At 38.6% G+C, this 17,239-nt stretch overlaps 1 protein-coding gene across 1 annotated transcript; it reads right to left on the bottom strand.

Annotated features, from left to right (window-relative positions):
* Window positions 1-4,591: 4,591 nt before the first annotated feature.
* Window positions 4,592-15,124, bottom strand: LOC112703104 (zinc finger CCCH domain-containing protein 19). Its single transcript, XM_025754423.3, has 10 exons — window positions 13,590-15,124; window positions 13,396-13,475; window positions 11,684-11,865; window positions 9,146-10,055; window positions 8,923-9,050; window positions 8,422-8,481; window positions 8,242-8,292; window positions 7,856-7,926; window positions 7,072-7,226; window positions 4,592-6,978 (listed from the first exon to the last, which is right to left on the bottom strand). Exons 1-10 carry the CDS (start codon window positions 14,789-14,791, stop codon window positions 4,922-4,924), a joined length of 4,896 nt encoding a protein of 1,631 aa, XP_025610208.1. The 5' UTR covers window positions 14,792-15,124; the 3' UTR covers window positions 4,592-4,921.
* Window positions 15,125-17,239: the final 2,115 nt, after the last annotated feature.

The following is a 17,239-nucleotide window of genomic DNA, read 5'->3' on the forward strand; positions in this document are numbered from 1 at the left end:
TTATTTGGATTTGCCTATTTTATTAACTATGTCTAATTGTTGTATGTTCTACTTGCTGTAACTGCATTCTATCTGTGTTTTCTTTGTCTGTCTTGTGTGTCTTTGCAACTAAAAGACCCCTCGTATGGTGGAGGTGTACTGGTGTTTCGGAGGATTAGAGGAGGTAAAAGTGAAGTGTTGAGTTAGGATTAGATTTGGAACTTGAGAACCTTAGATAGTTTACCTAATTTCTGGTGTAGCTTATTCCTTAAGTTTTAAATATGAGTGTCGGAGTTCTAGGATTGCCTCTGGCTTTCTCAGGACTTTATATATTATATAATTTAGCACCTTTACCATGCTGAGAACCTCCAGTTCTCATTCCATACATATGTTATTGTTTCCATATGCAGGTCGATATGCACCCCGGTGAGCATCTAGAGGTTCCTATGGCAAGCGAAGTGGGGATGTTATATTTTTTCATATTACTATGTATATATATGTATATAAACTCTTCTCCACTTGCACTTTATGTTTAATCCTCCTAGAGGTTTTTTGGAGTACTAGGGGCTTATTTTATGTCTTTTGGGATATGATTATATGTATGTATGTAATTATACTGCGGCCGGCCTTGGCTTTGTAGGTCGAGGCTGGAGCTTGATATTCTGTATTCCTGGTACGCTACTCCTTATATTTATGGTTTATCCTTTCTGCTTTTCTGGCTTTACATTTTCGAGTGTTTTGTGCTTTTCTTTGTGCAATTTTGCTTTAACTTTCCTTCAAGGCTCCTAGTTACAAATTCTTCAACTATATATATATATATATATATATATATATATATATATATATATATATATATATATATATATATATATATATTATTTTTAGAGGTCGTAATACCTTACCACCTCTGTTTTACGACTTAAGTATAAAGTTCTGCGTGGTAGGGTGTTACAAAAAGGCATTACTACATAATAGTAGTTAGCCTTAGGAGGGATGAAAGCGGTCTTTTCTTGGTCCGACTTATACATTGGGATTTGATTGTATCTAGAGTATGCGTCCATGAACGACAAGTACCGATAACATGAGGCTGAGTCAACCGGAGCATCGATGCTCGGGAAGGGGTATGAATCTTTGGTACAAGCCTTATTGAGGTCAGTATAGTCGACACACATCCTCCACTTTCCATTTTGTTTCTTTACCAGAACCATATTAGCCAGCCACAATGGATACTTTACCTCTCTTATAAACCCGGCTTCCAATAACGCTTGTACCTATTTCTCCAGGACCTGAGTCCTTCCGAGTCCGAGTTTATGACACTTTTACTGAATAGGTCTGGAACCCGGGTAATCGGCGAGCTTATGAGACATCACGTCAGAATCTATAACAGGCATGTCGGAGGTTTTCCAGGTGAAGAGGTCGGAGTTTCTTCGTAGTAAGTTAACGAGTTGTGCTTTCAGTCCTTCTTCTAGGTTAGCCCCTATACTTGTTGTCTTTTCGGCATGATCTCCAATTTGCACTTTTTCTACCTTTCCTCCAGGTTGGTGGCGTAGTTTTTCTCAAGTTTGAATACCACCGAGATCGATAGTGTTGACTTTTTTTCCGCCGTGGTTGCCTTTTAGATTAAGGCTTTCATTGTAACACTTTCGTGCCAACTTCTGATCTCCCTTTATGTTGGCGATTCCTTCTGCAGTGGGAAACATCATACACAAGTGAAGTGTAGAGACAACTATTACTAGTCGGTTTAAAGTAGTCTGACCTATTAGGGCATTGTATGCCGACGTGGCATCAACCACAATATAGTCAATGCTTAATGTCCTCGACTTTGTGCCCTTTCCAAAGGTGGTGTATAAGGAGATAAATCCAAAAAGTTGGATGGCGTGTCCCCCAGCCCAAAGAGGTTGTCTGGGTACGCCTTTAGATCCTTTTCTTCTAGCCCGAACTTGTCAAAGGTGCGCTTAAGCAATATGTCTGCCAAAATTCCTTGATCCACCAGAGTTCTATGGAGATTTGCATTGGCATTACCACTGGGTCGTCATGGCCAGGTGTTATTCCTTGAGCATTTTCTTTGGTGAACGAGATGGTTGGTAAATCAGGAGTTCTGTTATCTTTCCCAACTTGGTACACCTCTTTAAGATGCCTTTTCCGTGAGAATTTTGATATTCCACCTCCAGCAAATCCTCCGATAATCATGTGTATGTGTCGTTTAGGAGTTTGCGGGGGCATTCTGGACAACCTCCATATTCATATCTTTTCCTTTTTCTTTGGTCGTCCAACCTCTCAGCCAAGTATCTATCTAGCTGACCTTCATTGGCCAATTTTTCTATGACATTCTTTAAATCATAGCAATCATTGGTAGAATGTCTATAAAGCTTGTAATACCCGCAGTATTTTGTCTGACTTTCTGCCTTTATATGTTTGATTGGGCAAGGAAGATGAAGTTTCTCAGTGTGGCATATCTCCCTGTAAACATCCATGAGAGACTCAGAGTGGGGTGTAATTATGATATCTTTAAGATTTTTCTAGGTTATACTCTTCCTTTTTCTTAGCGTCTTTATCCTTTTCCTAAGTCGGGTAGGACAGATTTGGCCTTGGGAGAAGCTCTCTAAGTCGAGAATTTTCTTTCGTGTTGATATACTTTTCTGCCCGCTCTAGTACTTCGTACAAGAAGGTCGGGTGTCGCTTGGATATGGATTGAGAGAACGGCTCTTCTTTAAGGCTGTTAACTAATCCTATTATTACTGCTTCAGTAGGCAAGTTTTGTATTTCTAAGCAAGCTTTGTTATCTCTCCATGTAGTCTCGGAGGGTCTCTCTGACTTCTTGCTTAACCCCTAGCAAGATTGGAGCGTGCTTCACTTTATCTTTCTGAATCGAAAATCTCGTAAGGAACTTCCTAGTTAGGTCATCAAAGCAAGTTACCGACCTGGGAGGTAAGTTATCAAACTACTCCATCGTGGCTTTGGTCAAAGCTGTCGGAAAAGCTTTACAATGAGTCACATCAGAAGCATCGGCTAGGTACATCTGACTCTTGAAATTACTAAGGTGGTGCCTTGGATCGGTTGTTCCGTCACAGAGATCCATGTCAGGAGTTTTGAAGTCTTTGGGAAACCTAGCTTGCATGATCTCTTCAACAAACAAATCTTCACCTCCCAGAGGACTTTCCTCCCGATCTGCCCGATTGCTCCGTCTCTGGAGGTCGGCCTCCAACCTTAAGAGCTTTTCCCGAGCTCTTTTCGCGTCGTACCTCCCTTCGCAATTCCCGTTCTGCTTCTCGTTGTCGTTCAGCTTCCAGTTCAAGTCGCCCATGGTGGCCATGAACTAATCCCAGTATTTCCGTTGGATGGGGAGGTTCTTCTCTTCAGGCGGGTGGACCTCTGAATGGATCTACCGTGGTTGAGGGTTTCCCGACGTTCCTTCCTCGTGGGGGATATTAATTCTTTCTTGAGGTGGAGGTAATGCTAGCGTTAAGTCATCTTGGTGGTGCTCCGGTTCCGACTCAGACGCCGTGTGACCGTCTTCATATTGATTGTCCGCCATTTATCAAGGGTTGAGCTCTAGGTCTCCGACAACGGCACCAATGTTCCAGGGGTTACCTGAAATGGTGATTTGGGCCTGGACGTGAGATCCAGACTTTTTCTGAAGCAGCAACCGAGGTGCCGCCATCTGAGTTCCCCCTGAGAAGGTAGGGGTGGTACCTACAAGAGACTCCGGTGCCTAAGTCAGCAAAGGGTTTAAACAGGTTTTTAGTAGATTGGGACTTGAATATATATGAGGGGTGTTAGTGTATTTATAGTAGAACAGGTAACCACTTTTTTTTGAGTAGTTCCACCTTTATTGGTAGCTAACCGTTCCCTTTATCTTGAGAGTTTGTTAAGATCTATCTTTTAGGTACAGTTACTTATTTAAATAAGTATGGCTGAACTTCCCTTGTCTCATCCGACTTCTTAAGAGTTCAAGTGAGTGGAAGAGACCACCCTTATTGGGCCTTTATCCTTAAGGGACCTGGTTGTGTTGTGAGTTAGAGTATAAACAGACAAGTAAGCTTTAGGTTCCATAAAAAAAAATGCAAAACGCATCAAGATGGCAGATTTATATGTTTGGGAGATTTACCATTAATGTCATGATCGAGAAAAATATTGAATTAGAGAGTTTTCTTCCTTCTATGGCATCATATAATTGTTTGAAAGATGCAAGTTTCTAATTTTTTTTCACCTAAGCAAATATTAAGTTCATAATAAAAAATTCATATTGAAGAAGCTTTTCAAGAACAATTTAATAATGTAAGTTTTAACGATCAAAGTATAAGAGTAAAGAAGAAAAATAGATTAAAAAAAACTAAACAAAAATAAAAACAAAGGTATCTTTCGAATATTAGAAAATACAAATTAAGATCTTCTAAAATAAAATAAAAAATAGAAAAATAAGAAAACAAAGAATTAATTACTCTTAAATTAAGATGATAAGATATACATTTTATAGGAATTATAAATTTAATGACAATTAATCTCTTACTTTATTATTTTACCGTTAAAATTTTAAAAAAATATGCAATAGTATATAATTTATAATTAATTTTAGAGACTACCAATAGCCTTCTCTTAATGAGAACTCCCAAATCCGAAATACTCTATCGTTTTCATAGCTAAAAAAAATAAAAAAAATGTAAAGTCCCCTTAACTGTTAACTGTCCCTCATCATTATTACTGATCTAGAGGGCGTGTCGACTTCTGTAACTACTCTCGAATCAACCAACTCCAAGAAACTCAATAATACAAGGCCTCAAAAAAATCGAAAAGAAAAGGGCAACAAAACAGAGATAAACGAGGGGCTACAATGCACAAGTGCTACATACATGAAGGCACCCTTGTACAACGTTAAGCCATGAAATGGGAAAATACTGTACAATAAGACATGTTTCTCTGAAGCTAATTAACCTACAACTTTTTAAGTGTGCATAAAATCACAGGAAGCCCCCTTCTTGCAATGTCCACTCTCGTGGAACTTACATACTCCTCTTTGTCCCCCAACAGAAGGCCTGGAAGAACCTCCTCTTCCGCTGCCATTAAATGATGATTGCCTGTTCCAGGATTTACCTCCATAACCAGAATCTCCACCATGTGTTCCACGATCGCCCTGGCTGTGGAATCTCTCCCCATTGCGACTTTGCTCGCCACCCCACGTGCCTGGATTTCCAGATGAAGAACCCCAACCAGGATTAGTACTTCCCACCGTTGGCCCTTGACCAGGTGCAACCCAACCTGCATTTGCATTTACATGCGGACGTCCTTGACCAGGTGCAACCCAGCCAACAGCATTTGCCGCAGGTGGTCCCTGGCTAGGAGCACCCCATACTGGAGTTGCATTACTGGGTCCTGGCCCCTGTCCAGGCATCCAGTTTACGTTCACATTTGCAGGTAGAGGTCCACTCCAGTTAATATTCTGATTTCCTGGCATACCCCAACCAGCATAAGGTACATTGGATGGTGCTGCTGCTGCTATGTTTGACTGACTATTTGAACTTGGCGGTCTCCATGGTTCAGGTGTAGGTGTAGGTGTAGGTGTAGGTGTAGGTGTAGTCATGCCTGGAAAGCTCGGTGTAGAGAAGGCCCCATTAGGATTTCCATTGCTATATGAGGCAGAGTTCTGGACGGATGTAGTATCAACCCAGTGACCATGGGAAGCTGGCTGTGCAGGCATAGTAACTGGATTATTTGGTTCTATCCTTTGAGGTTGAGCACCTCCCCACGTCTGTACTTCAGGCTTTGGAGCCGTACCGGAGCCCCACCCTTGATGGCCTTCGGCACGGGAGGTATGGTTACTGACACTCTGACTTTGCAAGTGTACACCTGCTGTCTGAATGTCAACACCTGAAGCAATCGCAGGTAATGCTGCATGAACATGTACTTGATTATTATCTGATTTAGAAGCTGATATCATTCCAGGTTGTGAACTTGAACGACTTTCAGGCCCAACAGGGAGTGAATTTCCTAAGAGAGAGCCAGCCAATAGGACAGGGGTTGGAGTTGGAGACCATTTATTTTCAAAAGCCTGCATCTTGGTCCCACCTGAAGCAGTCTGGGGTGTAGGTGAAGGAAGATTTGTTGCTTCATTTCCGAGTCCAGCATCAGAACCCCAACCATTTGCCAGATTCTTGGGAACTTCAACTGCCAATGAAGGTCGACTTGCTAAAGAATTCATGGTATCTTTAGATCTCCAACTTCCTCCAGCATTTTGTCCAGGAGAACCAAGAGGATTATGTGATCCACTATTATGATCAAATGATGGTCTTCCTCCAGCTTGACCTTCCATAGCTTGTACCGCCAAATGAGACTTGCCAGAGTATGAAGATGAGTAATGTGGATCAATCACAGATTGAGCCTTAGCAGGAGTTTTATCCAGCATTGATGGTTCAGTAGGAAATTTTCCTGCTAAGGCATCGGTTAAGAGCATCGACTGATCTTGCTTGTCACTGGCTTTCCAAATCCTCAAATCAGCAGGAAAGTACCCTGTGTTACTCCATTTGCGTAGCTGCACCATAGAAAATGGTCCCTGAACTTTTCCAGACGGATCCTGATAATGCCACATTTTTTCACTTTCATTTATTTTCATAGCTGGCAGAGCAGCTCCCACAGAAGACAACACTGCAGAAGTTTCTGATAAAGCAGCAGAAAAATGATCAGGTGTTGATAACAGCTGGTTACTTTTAGTACCACTTTCAAAGCTTGAAGATAGCTTCTGCCTCTCCAGGCCACTAGATTGTGAACCCCAATCCCTTCCCTGGGGTAATTGAGCATCATTTAGTACTTCATTAGCAATAGAAACATCATCGCCTTTGCTTGAAAACCCCTTGTTCGACAGATTTCTACTAAGTTCACGATTCACATTAGAATAATTCCGTGTCGCACTCCAGGAATCACTCGAAATAGGACCACTCCTAGGAGAAATAATCTCTCTCCCCCTCCTTCCAAATGCAGCAGGTCCTCTAGGTCTCATGTAGTTTTCTGCAGGAACAGAAATATAATTTTGCAGAGTTAATAACTACTAGGAAAGGAAGAAACACAATAAATGTGTTCAGCAGTTTGCAGTATTACCACCTTGTCGTTTTTCATCCATTTCATCTTCATCTTCTTCAGATTCATGACTTGGATCCATTTTAGGATCCACATGAATTTCTGGAATTTCCTCCAATCTGCGTTGTCGTTCTTCGGGAGTCTTCAGAAGTTGCAACTTCTCAACACACTCTCTGAGCGTGAAAGGAAGTTGAGGATCAACAAAATAGTACTTGGTGTTCTTGATCACTTCCAAATATTACAGACAAGTAGAAGCAAGCAAAACATTATCTAGGAACCAAAAAAGAATCGTCACAGTTATCTCTCTCAACCTAGCAAGAGCTACTAAAGAGTAAAAGATTCCACCCATCCCAGATTAAGAACAAACTCCTTCTCCTTGCCAAAAGAGCAATGTGCTATTCCCTATTAAAACAAATCCTACTGGTGTTAGACAAGAAAGAGACAATAGGAATCATTTGATATGTACAGCAACCGTCAAATATCATTTATATAGCTGAAAAAAACTTCCCTATCCATTTTTTTATCTGAATATTATCACAAGCTTGAATTGTATGTAAACTTCATATAGAGTTGACTAATCAACACTGCTTTGTTTTTTAAAATTTTTTTTAAAGAAAAGAGAAGTAATTTGTAGGAGTGGTTTATTAGAAATTGACCTCAATACTCGGTATAAGATCACATTCTCGCTTAAATTAACAATGCTATGCAACAAGACGTGGTACATGGGCAAACAAAAAGCAATTAGCTAATAAGCAACTAATCTTGCTACATGTATTGTATGTAATCTATTATGATGAGAAAAGGATATTCTTTTCTGCGTCCCTTCTCACTGGCTCTGTCACGGAGATGACTTAACCGCACTATCTCTGTTTCTAACCACTGGCATAGAACAATAATACATTAGACAAAAAATAACAGAAAACATATCTCAAGTTTCACAGAGAACAAGTAATATAAATCGAAACAGTACAAAATCAGTAAATAAACTGAAATGACAATTCAGTGAATAAACTAAGAAAAATTAAGTTAGCAGTTCTAAAAAGAATAGGGTTCAGGTCTAATGTCCAATTCTTCAGCATCAAAAGAGAAGATTCAAAGTCCTAGCTTAAAGTGTCTATGTTGAAGTTGAACAAAGTTTTTCAGAACACCATTACTAGGGCATGACAAATATCAGAATTTTTCCCCTAAACTCACATCATTCACTCTAACTGCCTGAAGTGCCAAAGCTTTTTCCTGAATGTCACCCTGCAAAGCACAAATTTCTATCCTCAGTAATCACCGTAACATCTGATTCCCAAAAGTATTCTATTGAGCATAAACTATAAAATAAATCTACTGAGCATAAACTATAAAATAAAATATAATAAGATATACCAGTGTCAGACGATTTATGAGCCCGCATTTTATGCTTTGGCGGAGTCGCTTGCATTCATCCTAACAGAAAACTAGTCAATATCTTAAAGAATGAAATACATTAATCTAAAAAATAAGTTGGACAAATCATCAAAAGCAATACACAAACAATTTGTTCTCAACACCATACAACTAAATATATGGCTGCAAAGTTGCCTAGGAATTCTATTGTTGAGCAAGTGAACCAACCAGCAAGAAGTATAGCTGATTACCAAACACAAAACCACCATTCATACAATTAGGAGGTTCTAGAGAATGGTGGTCTAAAACAACGATTATCATGCCAGGTTTCAAAAGTAACTAACATGAGAAACCTGGCATGATAATCGTTGTTTTAGACCACCACTCTCCCCAAAAGGGTGAATCATAACAAGAATGAGAAAAAAAAGGAAAGGAAAAACAAACACCCAAAAAATAAGGAAAAGAAAAACAAACACCCAAAAAATAAACATGTTGAATTACCTCTGTGAACTCCTGATTTGAGATAATATCAATGGATACAATCTCTGTCTTGTTTAAATTTAAGATTTCTAGCAAGAAATCTGTCATCCTTTTACCAACTTTATATGGTTCTGATGCTTTGCAAGTCCCTGGCCATGACAATAATTAAAACGAGAACTGCAAATGTTATTTTATAATGCAAATATTATCCGCAAGAAAGGTAATGTTTTCTCCAAATATTTACCTACAACCTGAACCAGCCTGTACAAGTCTTGCTTCTGGCCACTACCCGAAATCCTTATTCTCACAAAAGCGCCAACAACTCTATCATGAAACTTTTCTGTATCTTCAAGTAGCTCTTCCACCAAATTACGTCGGAGATATATTAAATTAACATTATGATTATCAATAGCAGCATAATCATCCACATTAGTTTGAAGTCCTCTTTCATCACCTTTTTTGCGAGTTTTACGTCTCTTATCTTTGCCAGCTTTCACATATGAATCAGAGTTGCCATCACCTTCCAAATGACTAATTTCAGTATCAAGAACACTTCCCTGCATATCATCAGTTTGAGAATCTTCTTTTAGAAGGAAATGGGATTCAAGAAGCTTTAACATTTCAAAATGTCCCACTCTTGGTTTACCAAACAAATTTTGAAGCCTTGTATCACAAATGATTTGACTTTTTCTACGAGGATCTCTAAGTTTATTTCTTTTAATATACTCTAACAGAAGAGCCTGCACATCAAACTGTGACAAAATGGATCTGTCTCCATTTCTCATGTGCATGACAAACTCCAAAAGTTCTTTTGAAGCCCACTCAGAGGTTTCATCTGCAGATGCTCCATCCACAGAAGCATATGAAGTCCCTTCCCTGGAACGGGACTTTGTCCGCTTCTTGCCCTTTCTTCTTTTGGAACGACTCAAATCTACATTCTCATATGAGCTATCTGAATCAGATCCTCTATCATTATTGGCATCGAAAAGTTCATCTGCTGATTCCTCTTTAGAAGGAAGCCTATCAGATCCCTTCCAAGGATTTTTAGCTTGTGTGAGTTCATCGAATGTCAGGGATAGCTTTTCTTTTAGATCTAAGTAATAGTCCTTAAAGAGATACTCCCAGCTGCTTCTGTCATCAAAATCCACTTGTCCCTGCAAGCAAGAAAAATAGCTATTTGTAGTCAAAGTAGGTTCCTCAAAACAATGCTACTTACAAATTAAAATCTTTCCATATATGAACTTTAGTCACAAGGTACGTCTGTTTCTAACCGGATTCATAGTGATAATTGATGACGGATAGTTTGATATGTAAATAACATGATGCAGCTTATTCGAATGTTGAAATACTATGGAAATGAAACGCGTTCAAGTAGTCGACTATACAGCAGAAGGGGAAAGAAATGTAAGAATTCTTTAGGAGCACAATTACACTCCCCTCAAAATTGATTCTTCAAGCTGACAAGTAGTTCTACCATCACCTTATGTTGCTTAAATAAGGGCAAAATATGAATTCAACAGATTAGATGATGGCAAATAGAAACTCTTGCAGTTTAAGTGAGGGAAAACAGAGAATTTAATTTCAAAAAATGAAAATAAAAAAGGGGTTCCACTTGAAGTTGGGTGGGCTGACTGTTTTTGACTTCATCCCACCAAGTTGTGGCCACAACAGCTTTGAAGGACCTGTGACCCACCATGATGCACAGCCGTAATGCTGAAGCACATGGGTGATACCAGCACTATTGCATGCCTAGGCCACCTCACAACACGGTGCCACAAATGAACTGTGATAGAGTGCAATTAAGAACTATTACCAATATAGCAAAATCCAAGCAGCATAAGGAACAAAAAAGGAATGAGAGTATGAGAACAAAATATAGTTAGAGTGGAACTGGAACTGGAGTTAGAAGATTGTAACACTTCACAACAAGACATAGAGAAACCAAAAAAGGGGGGATTAAAAAGGAAGTGGATGATGAAGAATAAAACTCAACCCAAATATGCAGGAGAGGATGAAGAAGGGGATGGTAAGCCAGAATCACTGACTTGCTAGTAATCCACTGGGTTTGCTTGGGGAAAAAACAGTGCATAACAGGTCTAGTTTGGATGAATAGAGAAGAAATGTGCTTTGAGCGTAGGGTCAATGATGTAGAGGTCTAAACCCTAGAATGCTTCCAAAGAAGCAGAAGCAAAATGACCAAAAATAACCCAAAAAGACCTATCAAATAACAGGCAGGCAATTCATAGATTTATTGCACATATGGTGTAGTTATTTACATCAATCCATCCTCCCTGCAGAATACTATGTCACACGCAATCGCACTGATATTCTCTGTTACAGAGAAGTGTCCTCCCAGATTATGTGCATGATTACCAATAGAGATTGATCTCCCAGATTATGTGCATGATTCAATACTTCGAACAAGATATACTATAATAACCCAGGGGTACCAGTCTAATATAGAACTTTGGTTGAGTACTAGTTCTCTAAAACTTTTTTTATTTCAAGCACCTCAAAGTTTTCAGCAAAGCAATCCTTATATACTATATCATGGTTCTGCAATTCCACAACCAGAATAGTATGATTTCGGTATCGATAATACATGTTTGTAACAAATTCAATCCTCTGAAAATCAATGCACAACTCTATAGGTGCTCCAAAATATCCCAAAATGTAGTCCGAGAAAAAAAAATCAATAAAAGAAGCAAAAATCAAAAGCTAATCTGTCACAAACACCTTGAAACTAATTGAACCACTACTACAGTGCAGAAGGATGATATACCATGTTTTCATGATTGTTCTGTTCAATCAACATTACAGTTCTCATGCATGTCTCGCAAAAGCCCTTGTTTCCCCTAACACATAAGATAACAGCATCTTTGATGCATCCCTTGCACAAAGAGAACGTACATGTATAACACATGTAGTAAGCATTCTTCTCACAGTTGCTGCAAATATGCCATCCTGGTAGCATGAAGATTGCACATACGGAACGTCAGATATAATACTGATTTTAGAATCAAAAGATAACAAACCAAGGTAAATATGATTGAGTTTTTTCACATCAGATTAGATATCTTAATATTCAAGTGAATTAATTTATTTGCTTTCAAGACACAAGCATAAAGATAACTATTTACACTAAACAAGGCACGTGCAAAGAAGAGAGGTAACAGGAAGTAAAAGTTTTAAAAGGAGAGCATCAAAATAAGAAGCACACCACATTGATTAAAATGCATCAAGGACTATTTAAAAGTGCATTGAGGTTTTCCACAGATATACAGAAAATGAAGTCTACAAACCGGGAAATGTATTATAGATATGATCTTAATTTGGAACGTGCTAACTTACATCATAATATTAAGAGTGTAGCATAAATGCAGCAGCACTCCCCCTCTTAAAAATTGAGAATAATAACAGTAACTCCTTATATCCTAAATATCAATCACCTGTCACCTATTATCCAACAATCATTGTTTGTCACTTTGTCTATGATATGCCAGTGAAATTAAATGTAATTCGCCCGACAACAACAATGCAGAGTTTGAAACACAATCCAAAAACTATGGCTACATGGGTACGAGCCTAAACAGATTGAAAAATTGACAATGATAACAGTAAGTCCTTATATCCTAAATATCAATCACCTATCACCTATTAACCAACAATCAATATTTGTCTATGATATGTGAGTGAATCTAACAGTAATTCCACTGAAAAAAACAACGCAGACCATGGAAAATAATTCAAAAACTAAGGGTGCGGGTGCATTTGGTTTACATTTTCATTTTCTGTTTTCATATTTTTCTGTTTTCTAGAATTTGTAAAGGAAAAAGTGAAAATAGTGAAAACAATATTGTTTTCAATTTTTCCTTCACAAAATCCAGAAAACAGAAAATACTGAAAATGAAAATGCAAACCAAACGCAACCTAAGGGTACATGAGTACGGCCATAAACAAGGTACAGATAGAATTGGTTAATGAAGTTGAGCCAAAACTTCTATAAACTGGGATCTGGGCAATCTTCTCAAAGGTAGGAAGGCCAAGAAACAAAATTTAAATCTTCCTCCGATTATAAACTGAAACAGAACCTCAGTTTCTAAAGTACCATATGCATGTCCTTAGCTTCAATCACTATCCTCAAATACCATCATCTATCCCATGTATTGATCTACAGACCTCTTAAGAGAAATTTGTATAAAATAATATATTGAAGCACAATTAGAACATTCAAATAATAATTCTACCTAAATGCATTAACCTAATGTCCCTACTTAGTATTCCAAGTTCAAACATTAACCCAATCTCATTATGCATTCAAACACTAATATTTTTATTTTCATCACAAAATTTAAGCAGTTCACAGACTCATGAGGCTATTGCACAGGAATTGAAAATTAAAAGCAAGAACTGAACCACCTGACAAAAGAACAAGAAACAAACAGATGATGCTTAATATAGAGTTGGAAGTAGGTATAGAATAAGAAAACATACCACAATTCCATTTACCCTTGGATCGGAAGAAGGCCTCATCACGATTAACGCAAGAAGGATGGTAAGCCTTTGGGCACCCCCTAAGCAACACACCAGAATTTAAAAAAAAAAATAGAAAAGATAAAAGCAATGAATTTACAAAGCATTTCCATTACAAATAGAAAAGTCATGAGGACACATAATGTGATTGTCACCTGCGGTCACAAAGAACAAGCTCACCCCCGTCGAAGCAAATGAAACAAACATCCTCTTCCATCTTTTTCCTTGATGGGGCTCTCCCTGTGGACTTTGAATTTTTCCCACTTCCGCGCTTCCTCTTCCCACCACTCACACTTCTACTCTGCTCCTCCGTTTCTTCTGTCCCTTGAGTGGGCTCTGTCTCTTCTCCCATGCGCCCAACACTGCCACCGCCATCTTCTTCCTCTTCTTCTTCTTCTTCTTCTTCATGTTCATCCGTGAAAGCAGCTTCATTTGTCATATCACCACCAGTATCGGCTTGTTCTTCTTCCTGATCTACTGTCAAAGCAGCTTCATTTGCTATATCATCACTGGCAGCAGCTTGTTCTTCTTCTTCATCTTCTCCTTGTTTCTCTGCTTCTTCTTGCTCTTCCATGAAAGCAGCTTCATTTAACAAGCCACCACCAACATCAGCATCCTCTTGTTCCTCTTGTTGTTGTTGTTGTTGTCCTTCTTCGTGCACTTCGATGAATTCATTAGCTACACCACCAACAACAACATCGGCGCCTGCATTCTCGTGCTGCTGTCCTAGTACTTGCTCGTCTTCTTCCAATAAAGCAGCTTCATTTGCCATACCGCTAGCAGCATCAGCTTCTTGCTCCCCACCCGCCTCCTCCTCCTCCTCCTCCTCCTCCTCCTGTTCTTTTTCTGCATCTTCTTTTTCTTGCCCTTGTTCTCTTTCTACCACGGAAGCAGCTTCATTTGGTACCTCCGTCTGCTCCACCACGTTATCCTCACCATCCCTGATTTCGTGCTCATCTACCAACGGAGCTTCCTCCTTTTCCATCTTCGCCACGCCGGTTGCCTCCACCATAATCTCATCCTCTTCTTGTTGGCCCTCTCCATTCTCCACATCATCACCCTTAACTACAACCTCAGGGCCAACAACCTTATCTTCCACCACTTGCATTTCTCCTTCTCCTGCGTTTCCCGAATCCCCAATCTCTGTCTCCTCCACCGCCTCTTCAACCGCTTCGCCCGAATTGGCTGCAACCGCCGCCTGTTCCGCTTCTCCAACAAGAGTTTCTCTATTATCGGCGGTGGTGGCCGCATCAACCGGCTCCACTCCAGTGCTGTGGCATTGTGGTGAAGTGGTAGAGAGGTATGGGAGTGGATAAGAGTGTTGTAGGTGTTGAGCTTCCTCGTCTTCAGCATCCATGGTAAAGGGACGGAGAGATTGGAATAACCGAATTAGGGATTGAAATCAAATCCCTAGAAAGCAGGGGAATAGGAATTAGAAATTAGGAATTGTAAACTTGAAATTGCTTATCGTCGTAAATTCTGCTGTGCGTGACACACTCGCTCAGTGGATTCATAAGTTATGGGCCATACCATAACAGGAGTTGGCAGAGAGAAAAAAACAAGAGAAAGGAACGGAAGGGTGCGGAGATAGAAGAGGGGATTCGTTCGGCTGCGTGCTTCTTCCCCCAAGCATCCCCCCACTGTCCGTTATTTCCTTCGGAATCCAAAGCCCAAGGCCCAATCTCTTAATTCAATTAAGCTCTGCATTAGTTGGGCCGCCCCTTAAATATATCGAAATAACTGAAAATTATTAATAAAAGAAGAAGAAATAAAGGCCCAACCCCCAAAAAAATTACCTTTTCATTTTTATTCTTATTTTTAGACTTTTATAAAAAAAATAGAAAGTAAAAAATAAAAATATTATTATTTTTACTATTTTTTATTTCTTTCACAAAATTTAAAAAATAAAAATATTAAAAATAAAAACAGAAAATAAAATATAAATCAAACCTACTTTAAATCGTTTTAACCTCCACAAAAATACTTCATCCCTATTTTAGGAATTGTTTTATTTTATCTTTTTTATATTATTTTTTATTTATATATTTTTTTAATGATTTATATTTTTCCCTATTATTAAAGAATTTCGCAGAGAAATATATTCATACGTCTTGCAAGCAAAATGAGTTATAAATATGTTTTGTATATTTTGCTAGTTCGCATGAGTGTATAAAATATTTGTAATTCATTTTACTAGCAAACATTTATAAATATATGTTTATCCCTAAATTTTAGAATCAGATCCTGCAAAATGACTATGTTTCTAAAACTCCCTTGATAATACAAAAAGTAATTAATTTTTAACTCAGATAAAAATCAAAGAACCTTATATCCAAATAAAAATACCTATCTTTTATATCTAATATTTTTTATTATATATTTATTTTTAAAATATTCTTTTTATATATTTGTAAAATTTTAATCTAACACTTTTTATTAATACAAGAAATAGACAAATACTAATACGCTCGAGAGAAAATAAAGAATATAGCACTTCTTAAATTCTAAAACCTAAATATTAAACTCTAAATTTTAAATTATAAAATTTAAATTCTAAATTATAAACTCTAAATCCAAAATTCTGAATTCTAAACCCTAAATCTTAACTTCTAAATTCTAAATTTGAGTCATTAGTATAAAAGATAATAAACTAAGAGCTAAAATTTATTTAACTTACAAAGAATTTGACAAATGATACTGAAAATAATAATTAAAAAATAGAAAAAATGCAATCAGTAAATCCAATTACCGAGTAAAAATTATACTATTTTAGAAAAATGGATAATGTATGAGCATCTTTAATTATGTTTTTATTATTTCTTTGAATAAAGTTAATGTTTTCCTTGTTTTAATTGAGATTTTTGTACTTTAATCAATGTTTCTTGTAGTTGCTTTGTGTTTTGATATATTTAAGAAATTGCTGAAAGATTTTAGGCAAGAATGAAAGAGGAGAAGGACAACCAAAGAAGTCCTTGGGAGAACCAAGGAAAGTGCCATGCAAAAGGAAGCAACCTCCCATTGAACCAAGAATTAAAGAAAATTGCAAAGAGAATTCGTGGAAGCTGTTACCCTGACCTCTTCATACTTGAGTGAGCTTAAATTGAGTTATAGAAGTCCAAATGAAGCGATTCCAGTGGTATTAGAAAGCTAACATTCAGAGCTTTCCAACGATATATAATATCTATAGTTGACATTCATTTTGGGCTGCAAACGACTCTCATCTTTGAGCTAAAAAATTTAGCATGAAAAAGCCCCGCGTAGGACATGACCCACGCCCTCTACACACCCTCCATGCACCAAAACACCCCCTGGAAGTGCTCCACGAAGATGTGGGACGTCTCCACATGCCCATCCATTCCTCCCACACTCAAAACACGTCCAAAACACCCCCAAATACACTCCTACACACCATGCAATACCCCAAATTCCGTCCAAGCATGGTGTGCCACTTCCCCTACACCCATGCACACTTCCTCTCAGCCCAAGCCTTCATCCTTCACCAACGTGGGACGTTGCTTATGCCACTTCCATGTATGAAGTTCTACGTCCCACGTTGAAGAACCACTTCCCACATTGGGCTAAGCTCCAGTCGCCCCAACCTCTACGTCCTTGAGCACATGGGACGTGCCCCACGCCACCTTCCCCTTCTTAAGCCTCACGTCGCATGTGAGTCACGCCAGCTCCCACGCCAAGCTCCTCTTCTTCTCGAGCACGTAGGACATGCCTCACACCCACTTTCAAGCACATTGAGGGCGTGTGCCTAGCGTGGCACACTGGGCCACTGCCCAGCAACTCTCAACCTCTA

The sequence above is a fragment of the Arachis hypogaea genome, chromosome 7 (genome assembly GCF_003086295.3).
Source record: "Arachis hypogaea cultivar Tifrunner chromosome 7, arahy.Tifrunner.gnm2.J5K5, whole genome shotgun sequence".
In the NCBI taxonomy this organism is placed as follows: Eukaryota; Viridiplantae; Streptophyta; class Magnoliopsida; order Fabales; family Fabaceae; genus Arachis; species Arachis hypogaea.

Excerpts from the sequence above, each read along its gene's own strand:
- LOC112703104 (XM_025754423.3), bottom strand. The coding sequence starts at position 14,791 with ATGGATGCTGAAGACGAGGAAGCTCAACACCTACAACACTCTTATCCA. Across the intron at positions 9,051-9,145 it reads CAGGCTGGTTCAGGTTGTAG|GGACTTGCAAAGCATCAGAA; the intron begins GTAAATATTTGG and ends TGTCATGGCCAG. Across the intron at positions 7,227-7,855 it reads GAGAAGGGACGCAGAAAAGA|GCTCAGAGAGTGTGTTGAGA; the intron begins ATATCCTTTTCT and ends ACTTCCTTTCAC.